Consider the following 26,997-nt stretch of genomic DNA (forward strand, 5'->3'; position numbering starts at 1 on the left):
CTGATGTGGGTGCTGGGAACCCAACTCAGGTCCTCTGGAAAAGCAGTCAATACTGAGCTCCCTGCCCACATTATTGAGCCTTTTTTTAACTGCATGTTTGTAGGCTGTCTCATAATTCTGAGTATATGTTTCATGTCAGACAACGTGTGGAATCATCTCTCCAAACCTAGGATTCCTAACCTGTATCCATAGTCCCTTCCTCAAGGTTATCTTGACTTGGTTTTATTTGTCTTAATTTTTAGAGACAGGATGTCATGTATCCCAGGCTGGCCTAGAGCTTGCTGTGCAGACAAGGATGACCTTGAACTCCTGACTCTCCTGCCTTTCTCTCCCAACAACTGGAATTAGAGGAGTGCCCACCTTGCCTGGTTTATGTCATGCTGGGTCATGTATTCCTGAAAGCACTTCATGAAGTGAGCCACTTTCCCAGCCCTCAGGAGGTTATCTTGGTCACTGGATGCGATGCCAGGAGGAAAGGCCTTCACCTCAGCCTGCCAGGGAATGAGTCTGCAACAGGTGTGTTACCCTGTGAGGCTTACTGTCCTCTCCAACCTGGATTTGCTGGAGGCTGAGGAGGCCATCTCAGCCTGCACTAAGCACTCATTGACTTGGTGGAGGCTATTGCCCAAAGCAGGCACATGTGTTCTCTGGCTCCTTCACAACACTTTCTTCCCCTTTTCTCCCTAAATATAAACCTAACTGCTGATGCTTCAAAGTCCTCATGCCACCCACAAGTCCAAAGGTAACTACTGGCTAAGTAAGAGCTATCATTACTGGAGACCCACCCTTCCAAAACCACCTCCAAGGAGATACAGCTCACAGGGTTGGATCTTGAGCTCATCTAGGTGCTGCTTAATTGCTCTGAAAATAGTCCCTGGAGGTCAAAGCTTCTACTTTGTACTGTACAGCCCTTAAAGCACCAGGCTTCAAAGAGCTGTTTGCAGAACTCAATCATCTTTGCCCTTTGGAGCCTACAAAGAAAAGCCACACTCAATGTCCTTTACATATCAGTATCATCCCTTGGCAGAAAGAAAGGGGAAGTAGGGGGCTGGAGAGATGATTCAGCAGTCAGGAGCATTTGTTGCTGAGGTCCAGAGTTCAGATCCCTGCACCCACATGGGGTGCCTCAAAACAGGCAGTAACTCCAGCTCCAAGTGATACAACATCCTCTTTTGGTCTGTGGAGGCAACTGCACTCACAGACGCATAAATACACATATATGAATAAAAAAAATCTTTTTGGTTTTTCGAGACAGGGTTTTTCTGTGTAGTTTTGGAGCCTGTCCTAGAACTTGCTCTGTAGACCAGGCTGGCCTCGAACTCACAGAGATCCACTTGGTTCTGCCTCCGAGTGCTAGGATTAAAGGCATGTTCCACTGCCGCCCAGCAAAAAATAAATCTTTAAAAAGAAAGGGAAAAAAGGGAAGGAAATCAGGCGGGCACAATACAAGTACAGTAGGCCCTAGGGCCCAAAGGCCTGACTTCAGGTCTCGACTCGGCCACTTTTCAACTGTGTGATTTTGAACAAGCTATGTAGTCACTCTGGGCCTCCATTTCCCTGTCCATAAAGTGGGATTAACTGTATCCCCAAGAATGCCTCCAAAACCAGAGCTCAGTATGTGATGTCAAGTAGAGAGTAAGCATTCTTCATAAGCCAGGTATCTTTTTTTCCAAAGCTGGGACTCACACCCAGGGCCTCATGCATGCTGAACTACAGCCCATCACACCCAGGGCCTCAAGCATGCTGAACTACAGCCTGTCATACCCAGGGCCTCATGCTTGCTGAACTACAGCCCATCAAACCCAGGGCCTCATGCTTGCTGAACTACAGCCTGTCACACCCAGGGCCTCATGCATGCTTAACTCACGCTGAAGTGCAACTTTCCAGAAGCACTTTTTTCGTTTGTTGATTTGGTTTTTGAGATGGGTATCTCTAAGCAATCCAGGCTGCCTAAATCCTAAAGCTCCTCCTGCCTCAGCCTCCCAGAAAATTCTGAGATTGAAGGTGAGTACCATCATATATCCTAGGCTGGCTTCAAATTCACTATAAAGTCCAGGATGGCCTTGAACTTCTGGTCCTCCTGCCTCCACCTCTCAAGTGCTGGGGTTCTGAGTGTGCACCGCCACACCTGGCATACACAGTGCTGGGGATGGAATGCAGGGCCCACTGGACATGCTCGGTAAGAACTATAGCTACTAGGCCACACCCTATCCCTAGACAGTACTTTCTGGGTAGTCAACCCTTTGTTGACACTGGAAATCAGTCTCTGCCAGTACCTAACACCTGCCCGAACTCTTGCACCTAGAAGTTCCTGGCTGGTCCTTCACAGTCCAGTGTCTTCCTGCTATACCTCCTTGTAGTCCAAGCCACTGTCCTGCATTATGAGTATGTGAGATTCACATGCACCCCCTTAGAGGAAATCCTACCACCGTGTTTTCAGCCAGGAAAAAAAATCTTGAGATATCTGATAAAAATCATCTAGCTGCACCTGGTGGTGCAGTCTGTAACTCCCAACTACTCGGTAGGCAGAGGCAGGAGGTTGGAAAGTTCAAAGCTCACCTGGGCAAGTTGTTGAGTTGGCTATGGTCAACTGTAATAACAATACACACTCAGGGTGCAGTTCCTGTGGGCACGGAGTGCCTGGGTCACCTCCTGGTGAGAACCTACCCCCCCACCAGGTCGCCAGCAACATACCTGGGCGGTGGGCAGTGGCTTTCAAGGGCTTGTGGTTGTAGGCTCCGCCCATCTCCCCGCCTCCGTGCCTCGCGCGTGCGCAGACGCCGGCGGCCCCGCCCCCTCTTAGCAGCTCTTTCTCTCGCAGCGCGACGCTCCTCAGCGGCAAGATGGCGGCGGCGCAGCGGGACAGCCGCGACGGAGCCGCGCAGGTGACGGGGCCCGCGTCAGACACTGACCCCCTCAGCCGCTTCACGTGTCCCGTGTGCCTGGAAGTGTTCGAGAAGCCGGTGCAGGTGCCCTGCGGGCACGTGTAAGTGGCGGGCGCCTGGCGGGAGGGGGCGGCCGGGGCGTCTGACGCGGGAGCTCGGCGGCCGGCCGGTCCCCTCGAGCCTGGGCGTCGCGCCCCACCCGCCGCGGGCTGTGCGTCCGAGGTGTGCGCGCGACCGGTCCGGCGGGTCGCCGGGCGGCGGGCGTTGACAGCGGGCGGGCGCCGGGCTAGCTCCGGACAAAAGGGCCGTGTCGGGAGGCTGGGCCTTCACCGCCGGCCGGGTGCGGGGCGCTCGCGAAGGCGCGCTCCATTCGGTGGCCCGAAGCCCGATGTCACCGTCCAGGCTGTCGCAGCCGGTTCAAGAGCTGAGCGCGGGCGGCCCTGGGCTCCCCTAGGTGCTGGGACCGACCGTTTAGTGGGATTTGAGTTCCACCCTCGCACATTCAAACACCCCTAAGCCGGAGACCCACCGGCATTCCCACTGCCGTCCGGTGCCGGCCAGCCTTTCTCCGGGTGAATGCCAGACTGCCCCCAGGTGTGTTACCAGGCCTGGTTTAATCCAGAAACGCTGCCTGCGCAGGGCAAGACAGGGCCTTCCCGGCAGCAAAAGCTGCTTGTTGCTTCCAGGGACGCTGAGATCCAGCTCTAGTTTAGGGATGGGTTTACCCGGACCCATCACCTCCCCACCGCTGTTCAGGCGTCACATCCTGGCTTCGATGACACCCCTCTCTCTCTCTCCCTCCCTCCCTCCCTCCCTCTCTCTCTCTCCCTCTCTCCCCCCCCCCCCCCCCCGCAGTGGCTTTGCTTTTTTTCCTTACACAGAAGCATGTAGGGACCACAAGAACAGAGCGCCATGTCCTTTTGCCCCGTAATGTAAACCAATGTGCACCACTGTAGGCATCCCTAGACCCCTCGAAGTCAACTGGAGTGTCTGCATGCCTGCTGTGTGCTGGCTTGGGGGTAGAGTAAGAAGAAGATTTGGCCCTCGGGTCTACAGCCCAGGAAGTTGATAGTAAGTGGCCAGTGCATTGGCTCAGAAGGTGAAGGCACTTGTGACCAAACCTGATGACAGTTCACTCCTGGGGAGCCACATGGCAGAAAATTGACTCCCGAAAGCTGTCCTCGACGGCATACACATTTTCATGCACACACGCAAAACATTTTTTAAAACAAGTACTAATGAATGATCAAGCTATGGTGTAGGTCGCTATGCAATAGGAGAGCATTACAAGAGTGCTGTGGGAGTGTTAACTGCGAACAGACTTGAGCAGATTGAAAAGCAACCGAAGTTGAGGCTTCCTTGACCTTTTCCTAGGTCAAGGAACAGTACTGGCATAGCAAATATTACCAGCCCCGTACTCAGCAGCTTGATGCAGGCTGAAGTCAGACACACCTTGGTGGGGGCAGCTGAAGTCTCTTAGCCTTCTCTGAGTGCTTTCTGCTCTACCTAGTTGATTTTTTAATGTTTGCCTGTGGAGCTAAAGAGTCCCACAGCTGTGGTTGGGACATTGGATTTTTATGAAACCCTGCGTGGCTACACCCTCTCTGGTCGGGTGGAGTGCAGATAGCTAGATGCTAAAGAGGCAGGAAGGCTGAACTAGAAACCTCTCCATTACTAGGAAGTAGAAACTGAAAACTCAAGGCACAGGCCGCTGAGAAGCTGCTTCCTTGTCAGGGCATAACTTGGGCATGCCGAGGCTGGTGAGCATCTGATAGGACAGAAAATAAATTGCTTTTTTCTGCATGCTGGGTCGATTTGCTCTGTTGTCTTGAGTTACTCTTGGGATGGGATTTTGGAAAGGCCCTGCCTTGCCATTTCTTTATGTGATCTGCCATATCACTGTCCTGAGAGCCTTCTAGTCTGCACTTGACACATTCCTTGTGTTTGGTGTTATCTCTGTGGCACTCTCTTCGTCCAGGTCTTTGTGGCCTGTGGTTCAGAGGTGCTTCCTGTGCTCACCCTGCCCAGGTCTCTGTGGTGTTATCCTTACTCTCCATCACTGTGTGAAGTTACTATGTTTTCTTCAATTTAAAAATAGAGCATCGTGGTCCAGCTTCAGGAGGTAAGAGACAGGTGGATTTTGAGTTTGAGGCCTGCCTATTCTACAAAGTGAGTTGCAGGACAGCCAAGTTACACAAGAGAAATCCTGTCTAAAAACAAAAACTAATATATATAAATACACACACACACACACATAGATATCATCTTAAGGACAGAGAGACTTGTTGTGTGTCCACTCTGCCCTCAAGTAAATGACTGTCAGGACTCCCAGCCTGTACTAGATTTTTGCCTAACAAGTGATAAAGATTTCCTAAAGTAAAAAATGGGTCAACTCTGCTTTAAGTACATATCCTGGGCTCTTCATCAGATTTTGCTAATGTAAAATCTGTAAAAATCTGTCAGAGTGGGTGAATAGTGTGATCCCTTCATAGCCATTCTTCCGTGTGCTTCTCCTCAGGATCACCACCTGCCCTTCATCTTTGTCTTCCAATTGAGTGAGCCAGCAGGTGCTGCCTCTGCCTCTCAGTGTGTGCATCTGTGGCCTCCAGAGCTTCTGTAGTGCTTGCCATGAGTCACACTGTTGGGTTTGCCTGTCTCCCTCCTCCTCCTTCGTATTAAAAACTGCTGTTGCTGGGCAATGGCACACACCTTTAATCCCAGCACTCGGGAGGCAGAGCCAGGCGGATCTCTGTGAGTTCGAGGCCAGCCTGGTCTACAGAGCAAGATCCAGGACAGGCTCCAAAGCTACACAGAGAAACCCTTTCTCGAAAAACCAAACAAAAACAAAACAAAACAAACCCCACAACTATGCTGTTGTCTGCAGTGCACCAGAATCCATTTCCTGAAACTCAAATTTGATGATAGTGTCTTACTTTAAACCTTTGGCCTGCTTTTGAGAACAACTTTTGCTTTCAAAGTGCTGGGGTTAAAGGTGTGTGCTGTCACCTGTCAAACACTTTTTAGACTTTGATTTCTCTGAGTACATAGAGAATTTTAGCACGTGTGTACACACACACACACACACACACACCTTGTCTCTTCATTATTTAATTTGCAATGTTCCTTGACACTTTTGAATTTGAGGTTGGTATTTGTTTGTATTTTTGAGACAGGGGCCCTCTATGTAGCTCTGGCTGTCCTGGAACTTGCTATGTAAACCAGGTTGGCCTCGAACTCAAAAAGAGCCTCCTGCCTCTGCCTCCCAAGTGTTGAGACTGGAAAAAAAATTTTTTTCTTTTTCTTTTTTTTCCCCTATCATGCACAGACTGAAAAAATTAACTTGAGGTCATAGAGTATTCTTCCCTTGTCTGTCAATTGCAGTCTTTTAAGGCTGATCCAGAGGCTGGCTCTGAGGTCTGCTGAGTCCTGTTCTTGGGTTATACCAGCTCTACTGGGTTTGTATGTGCCCATGCTTTGCTTTCACCTCTGAGAGTAGCAGTTCCACTTTCTGTTTCACACGTGCTGGACACCCGAGTTATGTGTTTGCTATACATAGGTCATTCTCCAGCAGTCCTCCAGGTGGGTATAACATCTTCACACACAAGAAAATGGGGTCAGGAGACCCCACCAAGACTCCCTAATGAAAGGAACTAAGCTTTGAAGGCTCAAGCATAATGCCTTTCTTCACATAGCGTAGTGTGTGTGCGCCTGTGTTCTCCAGTGTCCCCAACCCCAGCTACAGTGGTGAATAAGAGTAGGAAATAGGCCATTCAAATCCATTATTCATTGGTGTCTTTTAAAGAGTTGATCCACTTTTGTTGTCTTGTCTCTTTGCATGACAGGTTCTCTGTATGTCTTGTTCTAGCTTTTGCTCTGCATGCCTGCAGGAATGTCTGAAGCCGAAGAAACCTGTCTGTGGGGTGTGTCGCAGCGCTCTGGCACCTGGCGTCCGAGCTGTGGAGCTCGAGCGACAGATCGAGAGCACAGAGACTTCTTGCCATGGCTGCCGTAAGAATGTATGTGGACATACATGGAGAGTCCTTGTCTTTCAGTGATGAGATGGTAAAGCGGTGTCTGGAGTTAGAGCCTGAGTAGTGACTAACAGCACAAGTGCATGCCTGCTATTTGTGGTGGTGGCTGTGCTGCTGGGGTTTTCCCACGACTTTGCTGGGTTTTTGTTTTATTTTGTTTTCATGAGTTGGTTTAGTGATTTATACATTTTGCCTTTGAAATCCATAGGAATAAGCCCCCACCCCCATAAAAGACCCATCTTGAGCTGGGGAGTGGTGCCCACCTCTAAGCACTTTAAGGACAAAGGTAGCAAGGCAAGGAGTCCCCAACAGCCTGGGTTACTAAGACCTACTGTGGAAAGTGTTAACTCTCGTGTGCTTTGTTTTCATTAGAATATTAAGGGTATCTTATTATTTAAAAAATATATATTTTAAATGTATGTACACACACACAAAGTTAGTGGATTAAAATATCTGGGGTGTGCCGGGCAGTGGTGGCATACACCTTTGGCAGATCTCTGAGTTCCAGGCCAGCCTGGTCTACAGAGTGAGATCCAGGACAGGCACCAAAGCTACACAGAGAAACCCTGACTCAAAAAAATAAATTAATAATAATAATAGTTACTATTATTATTATTATTATTATTATTATTATTATTATTAAGGCTAGGGGTATAGAAATCTCCACTGAGCTCAAAGGAAAGCTTCCTAGTCTGTCACATAATATACTGCTTTTGTTTCATCCCTTGAAAGACTCCTGAGTCGGGTGAGCTGGAGAGCGCACTAGCGATGTCTACCCACCGGTGGGATGTGGCCGTGCTGTGCAGTTACACAGGGGATAGCTAATACTTTATCTTCCTTATTGGTTCTTAAATCATTACAATTTTTTATTCTCAACAGTAAAAAATAAATAAATAAAACACCACTGTTAGTTCCTCCACAGACCTTCTTGAAAGGTGGGTCTGTTTCCTTTGTGGTGTTGCACACTGGTGATCCTGGCACTCAGGCTGAGGATAGCTTTACATTTAAAAAGCTGCTCAGCACTTTGTACCTTTCTTTCTTTCTTTCTTTTTTTTTTTTTTTTTTTTTTTTTTGGTTTTTCGAGACAGAGTTTCTCTGTGTAGCTTTGTGCCTTTCCTGAAACTCACTCTGTAGACCAGGCTGGCTTCAAACTCACAGAGGGTACACCTCTGCTGCTTCTTACATTCTTTCATCTTTTTATATTTGAAATTTTTGTTTTACAAAGTTACTAGATAACTTTGTATGTCATCTTGTTTTTAGTTTTTTTGTTGTTGTTTTTAGACAAGGTCTCACCATGTAACCCCGGCTAGCTCAGCACTTGCTCTCTAGGTAGGCCAGGCAGAACTTGGGCCCAAGAGTTCCACCTGCCTCTGCCTCTCAAGTACTGCAAAATCAAAATTAATAGACATGAGTCACCACAGCCAGATGAGTCTTATTGTCTCTTTTGTTTACTTAGATAGTCTCAATGCTATCCCTGGCTGGCTTGTTTGGTTTATTGGGGGGGGGGGGGGGGGAGGTTGTTTTGTTTTGGTGTTTTTTTGTTTTGTTTTGTTTTTGAGACAAGATTCCTCTGTGTAGTCCTGATTGTCCTGGAGCTCTTTATGTAGACAAGGCTAGATTGGGACTCATGGAGAGCCACCTGCCTTTGCCTCCTGAGCGCTGGGATTAAATGTTTACACCACCATGCCCAGATTATTTGCTTGTTGTTTTTAAAAAACAAAACAAAGACTTATGTGGCCAAGGCTGGCCTTAAACTGGTCTTCTGCCTCCACCTCTGAAGTCCTGAGATTACCAATGTGAGTGATCATGCCTAGCAAGTTTCTCTCTTTTTAAGATTTATTTACTTTTATGTGTATGTATACATATATGTCTGCAGATCCCCTGAAACTGGAGCTACAGACAATTGTGAACTGCCAAGTGGGTGCTGGGAATTGAACCAGGGTCCTCTGGAAGAGCAGCCAAAGCCCCTTAACTGCTGAGCCATCACTCCAGCTGGTCTCAGACTCACTCAGTCTGGGAATAACCTTGAATTCTGAACATTGAGCATCATAGTGTAGGTGGCCATAGAATGAATATATCTTTTTAGGGGGGTTTAGTTTTGGGTGCACAGTGAGACTCTTACAGTTTATTTTCAGGCGCCTCTGTGGACAGCTGAGTCCAAGTGCTCTGAGCTGGCTCTAGCTCCTAGGTTGGCATTTGAGTCAGTGTACTCTGGCTGGTGCCTGCAGCTCTGGAATTGGAACCTTGTCTCCTCATAGTTTCTTCATTTTGAATCTCAACACACTAGCCTCAATTTTTGTCTTTTTCATGCACACTTTTCTCCCTGTGTGCTTTAATTTTCTTCATTTGCAAGGTTAGTAAAGTGGTGTGTTATTGTACCAGTATACCAGCACTGGGAAGGTGGAGGCAGGAGGATTGAAAGTTCAAGGCCTGCCTGGGCTATGTGTCATAAAACAAAATAAAAACTGATGGTTTTAATGGTAGATGTGCCCATCATTATCTCCTCCTTTCTTCATTCTGTATAATTCTTTAAGAGCTCTCAAACAAGTGTGTTAGTGTGTGTCTGTATTCTCTCCTGGGGAGACTGAGACAAGAAGATTTCTTCAGGCCAACTTGGGTTATAAAGATGAGACCCTGTTGCAAAACAACAAAAATACAGCTGGAGGCAGACCAAAGTACTCGTCAGTCTCTGTGGGTTAAGCTAGCCTGGAACTCTTAGGAGTCATTCTGCCTTCCCTCCCGGGATCCTCGAGATCACTGATGGTGCCACCGTGCCTGGGTAAAAGACAAATTCAAATGTGAGTTAGGGCCAGTGAGGTGACTTGGCAGGTAATAGTGCTTGCTGCCTAATCATGACACAGGAGACCTGAGTTCAGAGAGATGCAATAGCAGAATCCTCTGTAATTCCACAGGAGAATGAGCAGAAGCTTGGGGGACACCCAGCCGGGCTTACATAGTAGTGAAAGTCCTTGTCTCAGTCGGTAGAAAAGTGGGGACCAGCACTTGTGAGGCTTCCACACAGGTCACGCACACATAAATAGTGAGAGTGTAGACTACTTTTTAAAACGTCACTGGATTTAGAAAATGTCGGTAAGCAGAGAGCAGATTGGGAGAGTGATCTCACAGTGGAAGCAGATGTAGGGAAGTGAAACAGTCATCCTGGCCTAATGAAAAACTACAGCAGCCTGGTTCTGCCCAGTGCAGTCAGGAGTTCTGTGATTGTTAACCCAGCGTGTGGTCTAGTTCTGCCCCTGGTTTGGGATCACCTCTTAATAGCACCTCACTAACTCTTGGTCCCACTCGTTCTATTCCAGTACGTCCTATCTAAGATCAGAGCTCACGTGGCTTCATGTTCCAAATACCAGAATTATATCATGGAAGGTGTGAAGGCCACCACCAAGGATGCATCCCTTCAGCCAAGGTAATGACCTCCTCCCAGAAAGATGTGGATGCTTGTGTTGTTGAGTGTTCAGGTGTGTGGATTTGGGGAATTGGAGAGATCACTGATGCTGGTTGAAGTTGAGAGCTTCTGGGATAGAGGATATCCCCATGTATTCATGTGTTAGCCGTGCTATGATATCAAACACTCAATTCTAGCCGGGCGGCAGTGGCACACGCCTTTAATCCCAGCACTCAGGAGGTAGAGCTAGGCAGATCTCTGTGAGTTCAAGGCCAGCCTGGTTTACAGAGTGAGATCCAGGGCAGGCACCAAAACTGCAGAGAAACCCTGTTTCGGGGAAAAAAACAAAAACAAAACAAAACCCTCAATTCTAACGCATAGTGGTTTTGGGTCTTTGGAAGTGCAGTGGTCGAGATGGTGTGGAATGCTTCTCAGGGTGCTCGTCTGTGTTTCACCTCCCAGGAATGTCCCAAACCGGTACACCTTTCCTTGCCCTTACTGTCCTGAGAAGAACTTTGATCAGGAAGGACTTGTGGAGCACTGCAAATTATCACACAGCACGGACCCCAAGTCTGTGGTAAGAATACCTTTTCTTTGACTAAGTAAAAAGTCAGGCATACAGAAAATTATCAGACGATACATTGAAGTCTTACCCTTCACCTAATAGCATTTTGCCAAAATTTGCTTAACTGTGTTATATATATGTATGGTTTTGATGAGCCATTTAGGAAGAAGTTAAAGATACTATGACCTTTTCCCCTCTTAAGTTCTTCAGCATATATCTTAACATTTTATTAAAAATTACTTAAACAACAACAAAGAGTCTCATATAGGTTATGTTGGCCTCAAACTCATCATGTAGCCAGGGGTGATTTTTGAATTTCTGATCCAGGATTGCAGGCCTGATCCACCATGCCCAGCTCTGGATATTTTGTTATTTCCTTACTGTGCTGGTGGTTAAACCCTGGGCCTGACCTGTTATAGGCAAGTGCTCTTTATTAAGCCGTGTTACCAGCTCAGAAGCTGTCACGGTAAGTGTGTGTGCTGTCAGAACTAGTAGAGATGATTGAAGCCCCCAGCCCTTTTCAAGATTGGGTGCTCTTGTTCATAGGCAGTCAGAAGTGACAGAGCAGGTGCCGCCTCCTTATCTAGCTAGGCTCACAGGTAATGGCTCCAGACCTCGACCAGGACTCTGCAGTCAGCTCAAGAAGTCAGCTCCAGCTGAGGGTCATCTTTCTAGGTTCCAAAGTAAAAGGTGACCTCTGAAAGGCCTGCAGCCTAGTTAAGGCAGGGCTATACGAACTTGGAGAGCTGAAATGGAGTTGGTGGCTTGGATTCAAGGGGGCAAACTTGAGCTTTTTGAGTTTAAGGAAGCCGAGTTTGCCTCCTGGGCCAAGGAGAAAAGCTTGGATGGTCTGTAGGTGAGAAAGGCTGCTGCCTGTTGCGTTCAGTGAGCAGAGCAGGGAATCGGGAGAGTCGGGAGCTGGGCCACATGCAGGGTCCCGATGCTGCTGCCTCACTCTCATCTGAGCTAATCACTCCCTGAGCCTCCTCCCTCTGTCTCCTTGGTGCTGAGATCACAGGTATCTGTTCTGTGCCTGCTCAGATTGGCTTTTTGCATGCACAGGCCTTAGCCCTGTCATTTGGGCCTTTACTTTGTTATTGGTGTAAAGCTAAATTTACTTTGTTGGGAACAGTCATCCATCATTTTACGAACGTGTCTCCATTCCCACTTGTCATTTGAATTGAATAGATAGTGTTTCCTGGGTTGCTTCATGTTTGTGGGGCAGAGTGACCTTGTACCTGGGCTTGTCAGTAAAGCTGTCCTAGCAGAAAGGGGCTGAGCAGAGGTCACAGAGGGCTAGGGTTAGCTCAGGCATCTGATCACAGCACCTTGCTTCCTCCTGACAGGTTTGTCCCATATGTGCCTCGATGCCCTGGGGAGACCCCAGCTACCGCAGCGCCAACTTCATGGAGCATATCCAACGCCGCCACCGCTTTTCCTATGACACTTTTGTGGTGAGTATGTACCCATCCCAGGGGACAGCACTGCTGCCCAATTTTCTGGAAGGGTGCAGCTGGCACTATTGGGGTTGAAGAGCTTTCAATCCCAGAGGGAAGCTGCACAGTGTCTCTTCATGGGTGGGTGGGTACCAGAGCGGGGCTTAAGATACCCTGGTAGAACTTGGGTTCTTGTGCTTGGACACAACAGGCAGTTTATCAACTGAGTCATCTCTGCAGCCCCAGGAATTTTTTATTTGTTTGTTTGTTTATAGCTGAGGACTGAACCCAGGGCCTTGCACTTGCTAGACAAGCACTCTACCACTAAGCTAAATCCCCAATCCTGTTTTTATTTTATGAATGTTTGCCTGAATATATGTCTGTACACCACATGTGTGCAGTGCCTGCAGAGCTGCAGAGACCAGATGTCCGATTCTCAGGGACTTGAGTTACCATTGGTTGTGATCCACCGTGGGTGATGGAAATTGAACCTGGGTCCTCTGGAAAAGCAATGTGTGCTCTCAACTACTGAGCTGTCTCTCCAGCTCCAAGCTGTTAATTTTCATTTAATGATTAGACAGCAGAGACACTGAGAGATGAAGTAATTTTCCCAGTTCCACAGCATCTAAACCGTGGCCTGGGGTCCTTAGCAGCCTTCTCCAGACCCTCTTGCTAGGCTTCTGCTGAAGGTGGCTCTTCTGGGTGTGAACAGTAACTTAGACTGCTGTCTTCTGCCCTCAGGATTATGATGTGGATGAAGATGACATGATGAACCAGGTGCTGCAGCGCTCCATCATTGACCAGTGAGCAGGGGCCTCGCTGTCCACCTCATTCTGGAGCTTCCATTACCATTAGGTGTGAACCCTTGACTCCTGCAGCGCACATGTAATGCAGATCTGGAAATGAGCCATGGCACTGGACAGGGTCACTTCTCCCAGGGTGACAGGACCCTAAGCAGAGCCCTGTTTCCTTTGGGCTTTTGCTGACGTTGTCTTCCCCACTGGTAACCTTGTTTGTCTGTGGTCTGCTCTTACCACACCTCAGCTACTGCCTCCTTTATGAAGAGTCCAGCTTCTGTCCCCACATGTTCTTGTTTCATAGTCATCCTGCTGTCCAGTGTTCATCTCTTAGGTCCTCCCAGCCAGCCAGGCCCTTCCCTGGGCCATGAATAGCACAATAAAACTGAGACTCCTTTCCTTGGCCCTGAGGTACCTGGGCTCTGCTGTGTACCAGACAGGGCAGGGCTGCGCTCTTCTTTTCCTCCTGGGTGACCTTGGGGTTTCACAGACTGATGCTGGAGGTTTGGGTTACTGCTGTTTCCCTACACCTCCTGCACATCCATAGAACTGACGGCTTCTGTCTTAAATGCCTGACAGTGCCTTTTTAGGATAAGGTGTCACCATAGAGATGTAGTGCAAGAGTTGGGTAGCAAAGCTGGGGTGCATTCACCTGTAAGTGGAGAGGTGTGGCTTTTGGTTCTCTTTCACACTGATGAGTGTTCCCAGATGGCTGGGTCACGTGCCCCTCTGCTGGGTATCTGCTGATATTCTTGCTCTGAAGAATGAAAGAGTCCTTGGGTGATGGGAGGAGGGAGGGGACTAACTGCTGTATGTGCTGCTTGGTAACTTGATGAAGCTGAGTGTTATTGCTATCATATGGGCCTCCTTGCTTAAGTATGTGTTTTTAAACCCGGCCTCTGAGTGCAAAGGCTGTGGCAAAGCCGGGGTCATACTCACTTGTCTCTTCAAAGCCCCTGTTGGGAAGTTAAGTAAGTTAGGCCCCCTGCCGAAGTTGAGAAAGGCAGTCTGCTGGAGACTCTCTTGAGTCTTGAAGTCTAGCACATTTTTTATAGTACAATGGACACCACCAGGCCGATCAGCAGGACAGACTTAGGGCTTGGGGGTCTGTCGTCTCTCCTGTCGTGTGGCTCTGGCCCAGCTGAGACTGCATGCAGTAGTGTGCTTTTGATGCCATACATTACTGTGGCCTCTGCCTGCCAGGGAAAAGCTAATTCAGATCCTCCTAACCAGCAGAGTCGGGTAGGATCACTTTCCCAGTGTTTCTGTTCAGAAGGGCCCAGATAATTACCACTTCACTAAACCCTCTGGGAAGGTTTGCTCAGGAGACATCTGGAGGGAAGTCTGGCACGGGCATAGCTGTGCAACAGGAACCTCTTGTCCTGCCTCACGTTCACTATTTCTAATACAGTTACTTTCCAGAAAGCCTAGTTATGTTCTGGCTTCTCAAAGGTGAAATACAAATAAATTTCATAATTTATCCAACCAGCAAGCTGCAATGTGTTTTCATTAAATAGCTTTTTCTGAAGTCTGGGCCTGGCAGCCTCCAGAAGGTTGTTACTTCAAGGGAGCATTCTTGTATGTCTCCAAGTCAGCCTGGCTTCTAGTCAGTTCTGAGGCTTTGACAGCTGGGCCTGTCTTCTCTGAAAAGTAGCAGAAATTGCCCTCCTCTCCTTTCTGAGTGGGGTTCACAGTAGCAGGCCAGGCTGTAGACCCACTGCTGCAGTGACTTGGGTGTGACATTTCAGGGGTTCCAAGGCTTAGACTTAGGTCATTGGTGGGGGTGTATACGCGTGCACGTGCGCACCATGCCAGTTGCTGACCCCTGATGAAATGGGGTCATGGTATGTAATGAACTGTTTAAAGGAGTGTGCAGAACGGTGCACTAGATGCTGCTTGAGGTCCTCTGTGAGACTGGCCTCCTGGGCTTTGTTCCCATTTTGGTCCTATAGGGACTTGAATACGGCACAGAGGTCTCAATACATCCTCTCTACCCTGCCTTTCCTACTTTGAGAAGAAACACCTAGCCCAGGTGACTGAGATGGCTCATTGTAGCATCTCCAAGGGCCACATTGCATTCTAGTTGAGCCTTGGACTCCAGTCAGTTTTCATTTATGTCTGTCTGTTTCCTTGAGGTCTGTTAACACTGGGAGTAAAATTCCTTGTAATACTAGAACAGGTCCAAAAGGCATGTGGATTTCTAAGTTTGAGACTAGCCTGGGTTACATAGTAAGACTCTCAAAATTGTTTTTGAACTGAGTCCTGGACTTAGCTGAGTTCAGAGACCTATGATGACAAAATGTTATTTACCCATGAGGCACTGTGCCAAAGTTGGTGGGAAGGTGGTGAGTGGAGGAGACTGAGCATGGGTAGGAGGCAGGTTAGAGGGTCCATTGGCTGAGACCAGGCATTGAGGGTTCTGAGGACATGGTCCAGCTTAGATGCAAGGGAGGCTCCTTGGACACATGGAGCAGACCAAGAGGCAACCACTGAAGTAGTCACAGTGTGTGGTTGCACCTTAGGTAGTCTCATCCAATCAGGTGTGAAAGGTGCAGTGTGAAGGCAAGAACTGGAGAGTGGCCCCTGAACTGAAGACCAGGTAAGCAGAGGTGTGGAAGTTGAACTCCAAATCACCCTGGAGGAATCAGTTATGTGTATTACTGCTGCTCTGGGATTTGTTCATTGTGTTGAGACAGACTCTTGCCCTGCAGTCTAGGGTGGCCTCTCAACAGTCCACCTACCTCAGCCCCTCAGTGCTGGAATTAGAAGCTGAACATTGTTGTATCCAGAAGAGGCAAGACCTGGATTGTAGAGCCTTGTGCAGTTAACAAGGGCCAGCCTGACTCTGGCATGCCTTTCATCACTCCACTCCCTGCCTGAGTGCTACATCACAGCCCAACTAGCCAGCCTCAAGCTAAAGAGGTCTCCTACTGTGTCACGGCTCTGTTCTTGCATCTTCTATCCAGTTGCTCAGGAATTAACCTGAACATCAACTTGAACTCTTGTACCTCAGCTCCCCATTATTCCCAGATCAAAGTTTAGCTCCTGGGCAGAACATTTCTCTCATGCAGCTGTCTCCAGCATCTTAAAAGGCCCCAATCTCTAGCCAGTGTTGGTACAGGCATTTTTTTTTTTTTTAAGATTTATTTATTATGTATACAATGTTCTGTCTGCACATATCCCTGCAGGCCAGAAGAGGGCACCAGATTTCATTACAGATGGTTGTGAGCCACCATGTGGTTGCTGGGAATTGAACTCAGGACCTTTGGAAGAGCAAGCAGTGCTCTTAACCTCTGAGCCATCTCTCCAGCCCTGGCACAGGCTTTTAATCACAGCACTCAGGAGGCAGAACTTTGTGAGTTCGAGGCCAGCCTGGTCTACAGAGTGAGTTCTAAGACAGCCAGGGCTACACAGATAAACTCCGGATCAAAAAACAAATCCTAGAGTCAAGTTGTACTATGTGGGGCCTTTCCCTCTGGTTACTTCCCTATGGCAACTGTTAAATACTAGGGAGAGGGCTGGAGAGATGGCTCAGAGGTTAAGAGCGCCGACTGCTCTTCCAAAGGTCCTGAGTTCAATTCCCAGCAACCACATGGTGGCTTACAACCATCTGTAATGCAATCTGGCACATTCTTCTGTGAACATAATAAATAAAGAAATGAATGAATGAATGAATGAGTAAATAAATAAATCTAAAAAAAACGAGCGAGGCGCAGCCTGCAGGAAAGCCTAAAGGGGTGGTGGTATCCCAGGCTTCCTGGGCACCTCTTGCCTAACTTTACCAGTGCATTCCCATTACACAGCCAGGAGCACAGGGGCTTCCCTTCCCAGCCTCCCCCTCCACCAGCTGTGTGACCCTCCTGAAGTGACTTCCAGATGTGTGAGAATCTCATGGGGTGATCCACACAAAGAATTAGGAAACTAAGCAGAACATGGCACACCCTGGGACCTCTGCACTCAAGTGAAGGCCAGAAGATTAGGGGCCAAGGACATCTGCAGCTAAATAGCAAGATCCAGGCCAGTCTGGGCTGCAGGAGACCTTGTCTTGTGTGTCTACACACACACACACACACACACACACACACACACACACACACGCTCCAAATAGTATTATTTTTTCTTTTTTTTTTTTTTTTTTTTTTTTTTGAGAGACAAAGTCTCTTATGGCTGTCCTGAAGCTCACTATGATGACCAGGCAGGCTTCGAACTAGGATCCACCTTGCCTCTGCCTCTAGAGTGCTGGGATTAAAGGTGTGTGCCTCCACACCCAGCTAGGAAGAGCATTTCAGTAAAATTCTGTTATTTTTTTAGACATGTTCTTATATATCCTGGGCTGATCTAACTCTCTTAAGTAGCTGAGGATGATCTTGAACTTGTGATTCCCATGCCTTAACCTTGAGTAAAACGAAGTTATAGGTGTGCGCCACCTTGACCTGTGTGTGTCATGCTGGGCATCAAACCTGGGCTTCAGTTATGCTAGGCAAGCACTCTACCAACTGAGCTACACCCCCAGTCTTTTTTCCGTTCTCTCTTGTCGCGGGTGTTCAGAATTCCATATCCCAGGATCCTCTGGTCTCTGCCTTCAGCTGCTGGGATCACAGGTGTGTCACTACACCCAGCTCTGAAGCTTTACCTTTAAGGGCTGCATGGCACTTCTGGGTACAGATGGAAGAAACTTGTGTTTTGGGGGGGCTTTTTTTTTTTTTGGTTGGTTGGTTGGTTTTGGAGACAGGGTTTCTCTGTGTGTAGGTAGCTCTGGCTGTCCTGGAACTTGCTCTGTAGACCAGGCTGGCCTTGAACTCTGCCTGCCTCTGGGATTAAAGGTGTGCACCACCACCACTGCCTGGCAAGTATGCTTACTTTTTTCAGTGAGCTTTCCAGTTGACACTGCTGTAGTGGGCACTGTGGGGAACAAGTCCACAAATACTGTGTGTTTGCCTGTGTGGCCAGCTCTTCTGTCTGCAGAACTGCTGGATCAACAGGAGAGAGGCTGAGACAAGAGCCTAGGACAGTGGCTCGCAACCTTCCTAACACTGCAACCTTTAATCCAGTTCCTCATGTTGTGCTGACCCTCCCCCCCACCATAAGATTATTTTCAGGGGCTGGAGAGATGGCTCAGAGGTTAAGAGCACTGACTGCCCTTCCAGAGGTCCTGAGTTCAACTCCCAGCAACCACATGATGGTTCACAACCATCTGTAATGAGATCTGGTGCCCTCTTCTGGCCTGCAGGGATACAGAAACACTATACATAATAAATAATAAAGCTTTTTTAAAAAAGGATTGTTTTCACTGCTACTTCATAACTAATTTTGCTACTGTTATGAGTCAGAATGTATATAGTTTTGAAGATAAAGGTTTGCCAGTGGAGTCGTGACCACAAGTTGAGAACCACTAGCCTAGAAGGGCAGTGAGAGAGACTTCGCACCCGAAAGACAGGGATGGAGAGAGAGAGGAGAGGAACTAGGATCTCTTCTGGAGACTCCTGGTGAGGGGTCCCCAAGCCTGGTCACAGGAATCCCTGCAGAAAGTGACTCAGAGACTTTTAGGAACACATTCTACACAAATGTAGATGGGGCCAGACTTTTTTGTTGTGGTTTTTCGAGACAGGGTTTCTCTGTGTAGTTTCGCGCCTTTCCTGGATCTCGCTCTGTAGACCAGGCTGGCCTCAAACTCACAGGGAGCTGAGTGCTGGGATTAAAGGTGCGCCACCACCGCCTGGCTAGAACCAGACTCTTAGGAGCAAAGAATTTCATGAGTGCCTCTTTCTGGAGAGCAAGGTGGGGCTCAGCCATGGCTACTGATAGGCCCCTGAGTGTCTTAGTGTGTGTGCATATATGTGCTTATGTGTGAGCGTGTGTGTATGTGTATGTGGGGGGCATGTGTGTGGTGGTAAAGTATGAGTGAAGATGCTCATGGCTCATGTGGATGTCATAGGACATCTCGACAAATTCCGAGTTCCAGGAATTAAATCAGGTAATCAGGCTTGTAGGAATTAATGCTTTTACTGGATGGCTGTTCCAGGACTATTTCTTTTTCTTCTGTTCCTGATTGCTTTGAGGGTCTCGTGTAGCCCAGGCTGGACCTGATCTTCCTGCCTCCACCTTGTAAACATGATCTCTTCTCGTCTCCTCTCTTTTCTTCTTCTTCTTCTTCTTCCCCCTTCCCCTCCCCTCCCCTCCTCTCTCTTCTCTCTTTTCTCTCTTATCTATCTATCTATCTATCTATCTATCTATCTATCTATCTTAACTCTGTAGCCTAGCCTAGAACTCACTTTGTAGTCTAGGCTGGACCCCTGCCTCCACCTCGAAAGAGTTGTGATTGTAAGTGTAAGCCACAGCACCCTATTAGAGCCAGTTTCTAAGTAGATCCCAGGATTTAACAAAATTGTGGGAGGTCCCAGCTAAATCTGATTTTCAGCTAAGTCTTCTCTGCAGTCTTATGCTAAGAACTTGTTATCTATATAAAATTCTAATTAAACCTGTGCATCTGTGTTGTATCTGGCCAATTTATCTCTAAGATAAGGAGCGGAAGGATGAAGTTAGCTCAGGATTCCTCTTGGTGAGGGCTGTACCACCCCCAGCCACACAGCCCTTACATTCATTTTAAGACCAGGTCTCAGGAACTAGTTCCATCCTCACCAGTGCATAAACTGGGTGTGGTAGCACACACACTGTGATCCCAGCACTCTGGTGGTCAGACTGGGTCAGAAGTCAAGGTCATCCTCAGCTGAGGAGCCCAGTCTCAGAACTCAGGGCTCCTGGGCCTGCTGCCCTCAGCCTCATAGCCTTAAGCTCCAAAACATTCTCATCATATGACTTGCCTTAACCACAGGCTTTTCTAAAGGATACCCAGGCCATAACTAAGCTTGCCTGGTTTATCACAGTACCCATCCCCTCAGCCAGGTTTGTGGCTTGGAGGTGACATAGGCATCTCTGAACCACTTGTTCACTGGGAAGATCTGTGGGTCCAGCAAAGGCCGGTGAGCAGGGACAGGACAAGGGTCCACTCTAGGGAGAGTTTGGTGGAAGGAGCAGGGTTTGGACTGAGTCCAAAAGGAAGAGCTAACCTTGGAAAATCATCGGCTTCCCCTGAGAGTCTCCAGAGGAAGGAGATGAGAGACGATAATGCAAGAATCAAAGTGATTTTTATATATTATACAAATTATATGTACATTTCATATATATATTGATATATAAATATTTCATAATTGTGAAGTCATACATTTTTTTTTCAAAAGAATGCCACCAAATGGTAGTGGTGCACACCTTTAGTCCCAGCACTGGGGAGGCAGAGGCAGGCAAATCTCTGTGAGTTGGAGGCCAGCCTGGCCTACAGAGAGTGAGTTCCAGGACAGCCAGGACCACTTCACAGAGAAACTCTGTCTCAGAAAAAAGAAAGAAAGCCACTGGCTATTATTTTCCCCATCTCCTTTCCTCCCTCCCTCCCTCCCTTCCTTTTAGAGTTTTTCTTTGAGGAAGGGTTTTGCTACGTAGCTCAGGCTAGCCTTGAACTTTGGCAGTCCTGTCTCAGCCTCCTGTGTGCTGGGATTGCACCACCATGTTCAGCTTCATTTTTAAATTATGTATGTTTGTGTGTATGCCTGTGTGTGTGATATGTGCACATGAGTGCAGGTTCCCACAGAGCCCAGACCAGTCTCCCTGGAGCTGGAGTTACAGATGGTTATGATGCCAGACATGCGTGCTGGGAATACAACTCTCCATCACTACCCCCACACCTGCTTTGAGACAGGTGGGATCTGGCTTTATTGCCCAGGCTGGTCCCAACCTCCTAGACCCAAACACATTTCATACCCACCCACCTCCACCCCACCCCGCACCATTACCTTATGGGGGAGGTAGATTTCTGAGGATTGATCTCAGGACTTAGTGCAAGAAATGCTTAATCCCTTGCTTCCCCAGCATCCTGCATTCTTTCTCTCTCCTCTCTCTTTTCTTCTTCTTCTTCTTCTTCTTCTTCTTCTTCTTCTCTCTCTCTCTCTCTCTCTCTCTCTCTCTCTCTCTCTCTCTCTCTCTCTCTCCTCTGTTTTTCGAGATAGTAGCTTTGGTGCCTGTCCTAGATCTTGCTCTGTAGACCAGACTGGGTTCAAACTCACAGAGATCCACCAGGCTCTGCCTCCCGAGTGCTGGGATTAAAGGCGTGCGCCACCGCTGCCTGGCATTAAAAAAAAATATATATATATATATATATATATATATATATATATATATATATATATATATATATATCTGTGCATGAGTGTTTTCTTTGCGTGTATGTCAGTATTCCATGTACATGCAGTGCTGGGTCTTTGGTTTGTCTGGGTTTTTGTTGGTTGAGATGCATCTCAAGTAGCCCAGGTTGACCAGGACCTTAGGATCCCCTCCTACCTCCACTGGTGCTGGGATTACAAGTGTGTGCTGTGCCTGGCTTGTGGCTCAAGTCATAGAATTCTTTCTTGGAGGTTAACATTAATTGAGTTCCCTGGTAATTAGGATTTCAAATTCAGATAACCCTTAAACCCACTGCGGGGACCGACTGAGCTGAAGGGCCACAGAAAAGCCAACCCTGGAACAAACTTGGCTGGAGTGTATCAACTGCTGGTCTCCATTGTGATGACAAAGTCAGCCTAGCCTAGGGAGAGAGGAGGGTGGAGGGGTGGCTCCAGGTACACTTGTTGCAGAGATGAGCCCTTTGTGAACTTCTGGGAAGATCACTGTACAGAAGGGAGCCTTAGATGCAGTGTCCATGAGGCTGGAGCATGCCCAGTGACAGGCACCTCAATGGGTGTGTGTGTGTGTGTGTGTGTGTATTATTGTATGTGTCTGTGTATCCTGTATCCTGTGGGGGCTTTTGAAATCCAGTCTGCTTTTCTAGGAGATGGGATGGGGGAGTTTATGCACACTCCAAGGAGGGTGTCCAAGGTTCAGCAGCAGGAAGAGTCCATCAACTGCTTGTTGCTTATTTTAAAAATTAAAATGTATTTATTATGCTCATATTTGTCTGTGATCTGTGTGTTGGTAGTGCCACAGCACTTGTGGAGATCACTGGACAGCTCTGCGAAGTCAGTTCTCTCCGTCCACTTTTACATGGATTCCAGGGATCCAACTCAGGTCTCAGGAAGTGAGTGCCTTTACCTGGCCCCACATTCACTTGGTTAAGAGACTCTCTGTGGTGAACTTCCCACTTAAAAATCAACACCATGAGGGGCTGTAAATGGCTCAGCAGTTGAGAGCACATGCTGCTCTTACAGAGGACTTGAGGTCAGTTCCCAGCACCCACAGGAGTGCTCACTTCCACCTTAACTCAAGGGTGGCGATGTCTCTGGCCTGCACTGGCCCCTCATCTCACATGCACAAACACACACAAAATTAAAAATAAATCTTTTGAGGCTCAAGAGAAGGCACAGTGATTAAGAGTACTTGCTGCTTTTGTAATGGACATGGGTTCAATTCCCAGCACTCACATGGAGGCTTACAACTATCCATAACTCCAGTTCCAGGGCACCTGACACCCTTTTTTTCTTTCTTTTTCTTTTTTTTCCCGAGACAGGCTTTCTCTGTGTAGCTTTGGAGCCTGTCCTGGAACTCACTCTGTAGCCCAGGCTGGCCTCGAACTCACAAAGATCCACCTGCCTCTGCCTCCCGAGTGCTGGGATTACAGGCATGTGCCACCACCTCCTGGCTCTGACACCCTCTTCTAAATTCTGATGGTGGGCATGTGATGCACATACACATGCAAATTATAACAAACAACAAGAAGCACCCAAACCAGGTGACTGAAGCCGTAGCTGGGAGGCAGAAGTCCTGCCCAGCATGTAGAAGGCTCCAAGTTCACCCTGGAGTACCACAAAAATAAATACTACAACTTAATGGAAAGGCATGTAAAATGTAATGTAGCAAAGGTCTTCCCTTCCAACCTGCTTTCCCTCCCTGGAAAGGTCCTCACCAGAGTCCAGTCTCTGCTGGAAAGCCTTTTATCTATTTATTTATTTATTTTCACCCAAGACAGGGTTTCTCTATGTAGCCCTAGCTGTTCTGGATCTCACTCAGTAGACCAGGCTAGCTTTGAAATCACAGAGATCCACCTGGCTCTGCCTCTCCAGTGCTGAGATTAAAGGTGTGAACCACCACCGTCCAGCTCTGGAAAGCTTTTTAGGTCCCTAACATCCTTACAATTTCTCCTCATGTGCAAACAAGCCCACTGTGCACCTATCAACCATGCTGATGAGTCCATCTCCATTCAATTGGGAACTTCTTCCTGCCCAAAAGGGCCTAAGGGTGCCTGGTGCTCACTAGTCTTCTTGCGGGCCAGTTTGGAATGCTATGGGGACCCAGCTGGGAATGCACCTCCTCCATAGAGCCTGGTCCTAGCAGATGCTCCCACTGGCGGAAATAAGACCCAAAAGCCAGCCTCCAAAACAGTTTTGTTTCTCTCTTTGTCCCCACTGTCCTTCCAGTCAAGGTCAGTTCTGACCCCATCTGTCCCTTCATCTAATCAACAGGCCAGTGAAAACCAGTCAGGAACACTCCGGGAAACTAGAAGTTCCTGGCCAGGCCTGGTGGTAGGACAAGACCCCAAGGATTCCTGAAGGCTGAGGCAGGTCAATGGTCAAGGTCAGCCTGAGCAAACTTAGTGATGAGAACTCTCTCAGAGCACTGGGGGGACAGACAGACAGGTGGGTGAAGGTGCTCGCTGCCCGAGCCACAGGAAATGTGGAAGGACAGGTGGCATGTCACTCACACATGCATAAAGGAAAAGGGTTGAGGACATAAATCAGAGGTGACTGGCTTTAATCCCCAGTTCTTCTGGGAAAACAAAATTTTAAAAATGCAGAGGCAGGCTGAACTCTCTTGAGTTCTAAGCCAGCCTGATCTACATACCAAGTTCCAGGCCAATCAGGGCTAAATAGTAAGACCTTGTCTATAAAAAAGAAGAAGAAAAAGCCGTCAACTTGCTGACCAAAAGAACTTGAAAAGTAGTTTAGAATACAAAGAAACAGCCAGGCGGTGGTGGCGCACGCCTGTAATCCCAGCACTCGGGAGGCAGAGGCAGGCGATCTCTGTGAGTTCGAGGCTAGCCTGGTCTACAGAGCTAGTCCAGGACAGGCTCCAAAGCTACAGAGAAACCCTGTCTCAAAAAAACAAAACAAAACAAAAACAAAAAACAAAGAAACAGAAACAGCTCTGGCCATGAGAAGGCTTTTTCATATCACTCATCTGCCATGTGGCCCCCCTCCCACCCATCAATGCTTGAGGCAGGTGGGAGAGCTGGCCTTGCCCTTCACCTGGGCAGCATAATAGAGCCAAGCCTGTTGGCAGAGGTGTGGGGGAGCCAGCCCCAATATTTTGAGCATGGAAAAGCTGTTTCCATTAGTCACCTGTCATATGGTGGCATGGGACAAAGATGCCACCCCCCAACATCAATGCCTGAGGCAGGTTAAAGAGCTGGCCTGAGGTCATAAGAGCAGGCCCTGCCCCTCACCTGCTACAGCACTAAGCCACACCTGGGCCACACAGTAGAGCTGACCCTGGGGGTGTGGGTGTGGGAGATCCGACCCTGAGGACATGGAAGCAGAACTGGCCTCGCCCCTTGCTCATCTCTGCAAAGGGCGAACTCACCAAGGCAATGGCAGGAGAACGTACTCTGGTGATGAGGACAAGGGAGAGTTGGCGGGATGACCAACCCTGCAACTACCCAGGCCCAGAACCAGGGTTAGGGGCTGGCCCACCCCAACATCCACCTCATCTGTGATCTGCTGGAGCACCTGAAGCAACCAGTCCTGCAGTTCCAAAGCTGCAGGATCTCAACACAGGGCAATAACAGGATAATCAAGAGGAGTTCCAGTGAGGGCCATGGTCCATAGTGTAACAGAAACCAGACCTCAACCCAGACCTATGACTCTGCAATAAACATGTGCAAGTAAAGATACATGGACAGAAGGGTTTACTGTGTGACTCACTGTGTCACACTACAGCTTCCATGATGAGATTGATTTTCTTTTTTCTCTTAAATTTTATGGGGGGGGGGTTGTCTACAGGGGCAGAGGGCAGATATACAGGGATGGGAAATGAATGGGAATGAGATGCATGATGGGAAGGGCACAAAGAATCAAAACAAAACAAAAAAGAGCTCTGGATGTAAATGCCCAGGTTGAATCAGACAAACCTAAAAGAAGCAAAAACTGGCTGTTCAGAGTGCAAACCCTAGCCCTGGGACCCAATTTCAGACAGTGAGATAAAGAGGAAGGAGACAATAGCCGGTGTGGGCCAAGTTTTGCAAAGGAATCCTCCACTCCCTTCTGAAAGGAGTTCAATTTAACCCTTTTGGAGGACATTTAGCCATCAAGTTTCTAATGGAGCCTGTGGCTATGTCTGCAGTAGAGCCCTGGCTGGGTGGGCAGAGCCACACTTGAAACTGCTCCATTATTTGTAGCAGAAAAAAAAAAAGTGGCATTCCATGGTGGTTCACACCTTTAATCCCAGCACTCGGGAGGCAGAGGCAAGTGGATCTAGTGAATTTGAGGCCAGCCTGGTCTACAAAGTGAGTTCCAGGACAGCCAGGACTACACAGAGAAACTCTTGTCTCAGAAAAAAAAAAAAAGTCATCTAAATTCCCACCTGAGTCCCCTTGTTAAACTGTGTGATCTCAGCAAAATCCACAGAATAAAGTTTGGAGTTGGCTGGGCGGTGGTGGTACATGCCTTTAATCTTGGCACTTGGGAGGCAGAGGCAGGTGGATCTCAGTGAGTTCCAGGCCAGTCTGGTCTACAAACCGAGTTCCAGGACAGCCAGGACTGTTACACAGAGAAACCTTGTCTTGAAAAACCAAAATAATAAATAAATAAATAAATAGATAGATAGATAGATGGATGGATGGATGGATGGATGGATGGATGGACTGATGAATGGATGAATGAATAAATAGATAAATGAATAAATAAATAAATGAAAGGTTAGGAGTGGGGCCTCATGGTTCTGGCTCTATGTAATCCCAGACTCTTTGGAGGCTGAGGCAGGAAGATCACAGATTCAGATCTTGTTTCAAAGTAAAAATGTGAGGTGGCTCAGAAGGGAAAAAGCATTGAGCAAACCTGGAAACCCAAGTTAAACTCTCAGAACCCACATAAAAGGAGAAACAGGAAGTGACTCGTGTGACTCGTGACTCTAAAGGTGTCCTCTGACTGCTTCGTGCACACACACACACACACACACACACACACACACACACACACGCCCCACATGCACGTGCAACTGCTTAGCAGAAACATAAAGGTGGCTGGAAGGATATGTCAGTGATATCGTCATTCTTTGGGGAGCTTGAGTTTAAACCTCAGCATAAAAACAAACAGTGGGCAAAACCAAGCCCACTGTGATGGCACATACTTTAATCGCAGCACACAAGAGGGTCAGGTGATAGAAGCCAGCCTAGGCTACATAGTAAGTTCAAGGCCGGCTTGGCCTAAGTTAGCGCCTCTTTCAAAACGACAAAAATGGGGAATTTTTATAGTGGGGCACTGTCTAGCATCAAGGTGGCCATCTGTGGTGACAAAAGGGGACTGAGTTAATATGAACACCTGTGTGTGTGACCATCCCCTTGTCTATTACAAAGGTCACCTCTAGAGGTCTAGAGCGGGGAGAGGGGAGACTTTAGTTGGTTGTAAATCACGGGTGGAGGATTTACTGTTTAGTGGAGGAACACCTGAAGAAATGCAGCATATATTCAAAATTATCCTCCTCCCCCGCCTTCCCTAGTTACATTAAATGGTCCTAGGGAGACGCAGGGAGGCACTTTAGCCAGCAGAGGGCGCAGCAGGACTGTGCCCCAGGCAAGGGGCGGAGCCGGTGGGGGAGCCTTGGGAGAATTTATAGAAGAATCAAAAAGG

The 26,997-nt window shown here is 48.0% G+C and overlaps 1 protein-coding gene across 1 annotated transcript; it reads left to right on the top strand.

The window, feature by feature from the left end:
- Window positions 1–2,783: 2,783 nt before the first annotated feature.
- Window positions 2,784–14,599, top strand: Rnf114 (ring finger protein 114). Its single transcript, XM_036183467.1, has 6 exons — window positions 2,784–2,986; window positions 6,751–6,901; window positions 10,231–10,337; window positions 10,779–10,893; window positions 12,228–12,335; window positions 13,059–14,599. Exons 1-6 carry the CDS (start codon window positions 2,844–2,846, stop codon window positions 13,122–13,124), a joined length of 690 nt encoding a protein of 229 aa, XP_036039360.1. The 5' UTR covers window positions 2,784–2,843; the 3' UTR covers window positions 13,125–14,599.
- Window positions 14,600–26,997: the final 12,398 nt, after the last annotated feature.

Source organism: Onychomys torridus, chromosome 4, assembly GCF_903995425.1.
Source record: "Onychomys torridus chromosome 4, mOncTor1.1, whole genome shotgun sequence".
Lineage (NCBI taxonomy): Eukaryota > Metazoa > Chordata > Mammalia > Rodentia > Cricetidae > Onychomys > Onychomys torridus.